General features: G+C 62.9%; 1 protein-coding gene across 1 annotated transcript; it reads left to right on the top strand.

The window, feature by feature from the left end:
• The first annotated feature begins 424 nt into the window (after positions 1-424).
• LOC147413645 (acrosin-like) lies at positions 425-3491 on the top strand. Its single transcript, XM_086478443.1, has 5 exons — positions 425-522; positions 1414-1602; positions 1941-2221; positions 2500-2639; positions 3132-3491. The coding sequence occupies exons 1-5, from the start codon at positions 425-427 to the stop codon at positions 3489-3491; spliced, it is 1068 nt and encodes a 355-aa protein (XP_086334569.1).
• The last annotated feature ends 2509 nt before the right edge of the window (positions 3492-6000 follow it).

Genomic DNA, 6000 nt, shown 5'->3' with positions numbered 1-6000 from the left:
GGATTGGCTACAGGCACTGCTGCTGCTGCCACGGAGGTCGGGGAGAATGGGGTTGTTGGCCTCCACGGCAGCACAGCCGGTTGCTTAAGAAGCGGGTGCTGATAATGCCGTGGGTAGGGGGGCTGGGGGTTCCCTCGTCTGAGCGGGTGGAAGGGAGCTGCCCGCTGTCCTTCTTCTGAAAAAAACAGGACCAGGCTTTGAGAAAGGAACTCTTGCTGACAGACCACTTGGTCCATCAGACAGAACAATAGGCCATGGATCTTGGGAAAACTCAAGGTTTGCAATTCCTATGAGAATTTTGTGAAAAACAAGGCCGAAAACCAAAGCCAAACACCAGGGCCAGACCTGGGAAAGCAAAGGAAGGAAAAACTCCATCACTAACGAGAGAAAAAGAAGGATAAACCACTTCCTTTGCTTGCCGTACATGAGATGCGCGTGGAGGCCCCGGCTGCAGCCGCCGCCTCTGGAGCCCGCGCGGTCCCGGAACTGCCCGCGCAGCTTGCCGACCGTGGCTGAGACCGGGTTGGCTCTTCTGCCCCCAAACAGGCGCGTACTGCCTATAGCGGTGATCTTCCCTGATGTACGTGTTTTGGGAAGGACCTGGTGGCAAATGGCTGTGGAGAGCAGGGTGGCAGTGAACTTCCCAAAGAGGCCGTGATGCCACGCTTGTTTTTTTCCTGCTGGCTGTGAGCAGGCAGCGCTCGGAGGCAGGCGCCGCTGCCTGCCACGAGGCCTGCACGCCCTCGTCCCGCAGGCAGAGTGTTCAGCAGGGGTTTATCAGGGCTGTCTGATCCCAGCTTCCGCCGCCTCTCCTGCTTGGAAAGCCCTCATGTGGCTGACACCCCCACCTCCACCCCCCCTTGAGAGGCCACCGTGCCCCACGCCCAGAAACGGCGGCTCTGTGACATCAGCCCCAGGGCCAAGGGCATCAGAGGCAGCGAGACTGCTGCGGGCAGTACGTCGGCGGCTGCGCTGGAGGCAACCAGACCTCCTTCTTGCAGCTGACGCTGACACGTGCCGCTGGCAGCAATGAAAGTGCTCGCCCTCCTCGTCCTGCTGGCCGTGTGCCGGCCCGCGCACGGCATGTGGGACAGCTGTGGGTAAGTGGGCCGAGGCTCTGGGAGGGAGCTTGGGCAGCCCTTGACGGGCTTCACTGGAGGGGGCCCGCATGTCCCCTGTGGCCACCCCACAGCTTCCCAAACCCCCTGTGGGAGCCACAGCTCCTTGCCAGCACCCAGGCTGCTGGCACAACCCATCTACGGGGCTAAAGTGGACAGAGGGCTGGAGGCACAGACACGGGGTTCCCTGGCCCTGCTGTCCATTCAGCCCCTCGGGGGGAGGGAAGACAGCTGACCTTCAGCCTCAACAGCAGCGCAGCCATCCAGCAGCACACTCACGAGTTTCTTCTTACAGCGGGACCTGCGGGCTCCGGCCCATGGCGGATCCCTCCAGCACGTTGCGCGTCGTGGGTGGCACGGATGCCCAGCCAGGGGCCTGGCCCTGGATCGTCAGCATCCAGAGCCCCTGGGGCCACGTGTGCGGAGGGTCCCTCTTCGGCCCGCAGTGGGTCCTCACAGCAGCCCACTGCTTCAACGCAGCCAGGTAAGGAGGGCCAGGGAAGGGGGCTGTCCCCACAGCACCAGCAGGCGCCCTGTCCGCAGCCCCACGAGCTCCTGCCATCCCGCTGCCTTGCAGTACGCCCGGTGCCGGGGCACTGGCGAGCCCAGCTGAGAGACTGCTCCGCAGAGGGCTGGGCTTGTGCCACTGCTTCCTAGCAGCCTCCAGCTCCACGTTCCTGGTGCCCAAGGCATGCTAGGGCAGTGGCACCCTCCGCAGCGCTGCTTTCCTCCCTGCCTTGGGAAGCAGAAGGCAGGGAACTGCGGGGCTGCTGCAGCATGTGGCTCCGCTCCCTCTGAGCCCTCTCTGCATCTGCCTTCCAGGCGCCTCAGGATGTGGCGCGTGGTGATCGGGGCCACCCACTTGGCTCAGCCGGGCCCTGAGACCCAAGTGCGCAGTATTAATCGGCTGATACGTCACGAACACTACAATTACATCACGGAGAGGAACGACATCGCCTTGCTAGAACTGGACCAGCCTGTCCAGTGCGGCTACTACGTACAGCTGGCCTGCGTGCCCGATGGCTCAGTGAGAGTGTCAGAGCTGACAAACTGCTACGTCAGCGGTTGGGGTGCCACCACGGCAAGATGTGAGTTCCCAAAGAGTACTCGTGTGCCGAGGGCAAGCTCGGCACGCTGGGGAGGCGGGCTGGGCTTCCTGGCAGCGGCGGCGGCGAAAGCCAGAGTTGGGCTGCGGGGACGTACGGCCACGGAGAGATGGGCCCGAGCCATTAGCCAAAGCGAGACGGAAGGGCAAGCCCAGCACAAGGCCTCTGCAGGGGCAAAGGCGAGCCCTAGGGAAGGGCTTTGCCCTCACAGGGGAGGAGAAGTGGGAACAGAAGGGCTGCTCCTGAGAACTCCTTTCTGTGCTTCACAGCTGCAGGATCGACTGCTGTCCTGCAGGAGGCCCAGGTCCTCCTCATCGATGTCAATCTCTGCAACAGCAGCCGCTGGTACAGAGGGGCCATCCACCCCCACAACCTGTGTGCCGGCTATCCGCAGGGCGGCATCGACACCTGCCAGGTAGGAGCGTGCTCCGCGCCAGCCCCCAGCAGCACAGGCAGCCCTGTCGCCAGCGCCCAAATGTCCCCCGGCACGCGCTGCACCTGGCGAGTCGCCCTCCTGCCGCTGGGTCCTCACCGCTGTCGAGGCTTGCCTCCCCTTCCCCGTCTGCAGGACCTTGCCCAGCACCCCTCTTGTCCCGGAGCCCCGGCACTCTGCCCAGAAAGGCCACCCAGTGCTCTTGCCCCAGCCCAGAGGTCCTGATCCCAGTCCTGGAACGTCCCCCTTCCACACCTCCAGAATCAGCGGGCAGAGAGGAGAGAGCGCCCTACCTTGCAGGCCCACCACCCCCTCCAAGACAAGGTCCTGCAGGCTCCAGCACCTGAGCAGAGCCTTTCTGGGCAGTGGGTACAGCTCTGGCAGGTGCCGGGAGAGAGAAGGGGCCAGCCACAGTGCTGACAGGGGCCACCCAACACCACCAGAACCCTCTGACTCTCCTCCGCTCCGCTGCAGGGTGACAGCGGTGGTCCTCTGGTCTGTCAAGACAAACACGCCGACTACTTCTGGCTCGTGGGGGTGACCAGCTGGGGGATAGGCTGCGCGAGAGCCAGGCGGCCCGGAGTCTACACCTCTACGCAGCACTTTTACTACTGGATCCATGTCCAGATGGGACCGCAGCCAGAAGTACGGGCTGCTCCAACGAAGCGGGCATGGAGTCACTTTCTCACCGCCTCCACCCCCGTGCAGAGGCCAAGGCCGATCCCAACACAGTCAGGCACGTTTAGCTCCTGCCCATTCCCACTCCAGAAGCTGGTGGAGTTCTTTACTCGGGTGCAGGAGCTCCTGCAGGCGCTAAGGGGGAAAAAGGCTTGAGCAGCAAGAGGAAGAGGATCCAGTGCAGGCTGCAGAGTAGCACCACCGTTTCCTCCTGGGGCGATGCCCGCTGAGATCCAGAGGCAGCCTCAGTGCCAGTGGCCTGCCCTGTCCTGCCCACGCTCCTCTCAGGGCACACACAACTGCTGCTGTTGACTTAGTTCTTGAAATAAAGTTGACGATTTTCACAGCTAACCCTGCTTCAGTCCAGTCTCCTGTGCAAGGCAAGGACTTCCACGCCCAGCACCTGCAGAACGAGGCTGCAGGCAGACAAGTCGGTCACACGGGCAAGGAGTCACTCCAAAAGCTGAAACCATGCCCGGTCTGAGACGAGGGTGCTCAGAGCCACCGTGGGGTGGAGAAGACTGGCTAGATGGAGGCTAGCAAGAGGAGAGGAGGAAATGATGTGACACGCAGCCAGCGTTGGAGGTATGCCTTAAGGGACGCAAGCCGAAGGTTAGGGCCTGCCGTGAGCCTTCGCTTACTGAACACATTGTGGGAGATGCCTGAGCATGGCAAGAGCTATTGCTGCCTGTAGCAAAGCGAGTGCGAAGCTGACGGGAGTTAGAGTGCCATGAGGAAGAGCCGGATTTCACAGGTAGCTAAGGGGGATTGGTGTGGGAGGTGGCCACACTTGACAGATAACTGAAGGAAGAGCTGGGGTGGTTTTGGGGAGAGCAGTCTGGCAGGGACAGCAGTACCCAGGAAAAAACTGCATCAGTAATGCTGTGGAAGTCCAAGGTGACCCAGCTAACAGCGCCTGAAACACCAAACCTGTGGACGGCTGTGGCAAACCTGGGAGCAAGGGGGAAAAAATACCCGCGGGGAGGTCCCTTGCTTGGGAAGAGACAGGGTCAGAGAAAAGGGGGAGTCAAGGCATTTGAGGGGCATGTATAGGCATGGAAAAACGAGGGGAGGAGGGGGATCAAGGAGCCAGCCACACAGAGGCAAAGTGCTGGGCGATTGGCTTGTTTGACTGAGCCCTGCAGGTGATCACCGCAGTGCGTCCTACCTCCTCTGGGAGAGCGATTCCCACTCCTTTGTGTGTGGCCCTGCTCTGCACCCAGGGCGCAGGTGGGTCCAGAGGCCTGGCTGCCAGCAAGGGCAGAAGGGAACACAGGCCACAGGGACCCAGCGGTGGGAAAGAGCGAGTGTCTCGGGCCAGCTACTGGTGGGAGCGCTGTGTGTGTGTGCAATTCACTAGGGAACCTGAAGCTGGACTAGCTCACGAGCAGAGGAGAGAGACCCTTGCAGTCGTGCGGATGGCCTCTGGTTGCAGCCCACCCGCTTTGTTGAGCTGCCCGGTGGTGCCGATCCTGGGGAAGGCTCAAGAAACAGGGCGGCTGCCTGTACCTGCAGGCGGGCAGTGGAGTGTGCACAGCGGGAGCCAGCGGTGGTTTGTGCGGCTGTTGAACGGGTTTGGGCTTTCAATGTGCCCAGCCCGGTACGCCTGGTTCCTTTCTCCTTGCAGGTTGTATTCAGAGCTTTAATGCTATTTTTTTAAAAAAGCAAAAGCAAAAGCAACCAGCAAACAAAAAACCAGCTGGGCAATTCGACCCGCAACGGGTTGTCTCCCCCGGCCCTGCCCACCCTGCCAGGCGACATTCACCACCACCAGCAGGGTGCAGGAGCGGGCCCGGGGCAGGGCTTTCACAGGCCGCCCCTATTTTGAGGCTCCTGGCCGTGCAGTTCCTGGGCAGTGCTCAAGCAATGGCAGCAGTTGCCCACAGCCAGTATTTTTGGTCTTACTGCCTTTCTCTCAGGCTCTGGCTCCCTGGTTTCCAGCTGTTCCCTTTCTGCCCTGCAGCCTGTTGCGCTGCTTCTCTTCCTCTTCCTCTTCCTCACTCTGGCTCCTCGTCCCCATCTTTTTTAGCCTCCTGCCTGCCTGCCCCAGCCCCTCGTGCTCCCCCTGCTCCCCCACCCCGGAAGCCATGGCTGCTCGGTCCCTCTCTGCCGCCCTGCCCCACACTCCCCCCTCCCGCTGGCCCTCAGGCTCTGGGGGCTGTTTGCCGCCCTGCTCTGGGCCTGTGCCCCGGGGAGGGGCCATGGGGCCCGCGGGGGCGGGGCCGGGCCGGGGGAAGTGTCCCTGCAGGGGCAGGCAGCAGGAAGAAGCCCCGGGGCATGCTGGGAGCTGTAGTCCTGGGGCAGGGGCTGCTGGGCGGCCATGTTGGTGCCGGGAGGTGCAGGCTCTGCTCCAGCCGTGGCCCGGCTGAGGTGAGGGCTGGGGCTGCCCCTCAGGTGAGTGAGGCCCTTGGGCGGGCGAGGGAGTGTCTCCTGCCTGCTGGCTGCCTGGGGGTGGTGGGTGGGAGCTCCAAGCGTCCTGAGAGCTGGGCAGAGGAAGGAGAAGGGAGACAGACCCCCCAGCACAGGCACTGGGCACCCCGACTCCCAGAGCCCCCCTGAGCCACCTCAGCCCCGCTTAACCCCAGCAGCTGCCCCGTCCCCAGCCCCTCCCCTGAGGCCAGTCCCGCAGCCCCAGGCTGCCCCACGGCCTGTCCTGGCAGCAGCG

This window comes from Leptosomus discolor, chromosome 26 (genome assembly GCF_034619465.1).
Source record: "Leptosomus discolor isolate bLepDis1 chromosome 26, bLepDis1.hap2, whole genome shotgun sequence".
Classification (NCBI taxonomy): domain Eukaryota; kingdom Metazoa; phylum Chordata; class Aves; order Leptosomiformes; family Leptosomidae; genus Leptosomus; species Leptosomus discolor.
The sequence above is the reverse complement of the archived record's forward strand: the minus strand, read 5'-3'. Positions and strand labels throughout refer to the sequence as shown.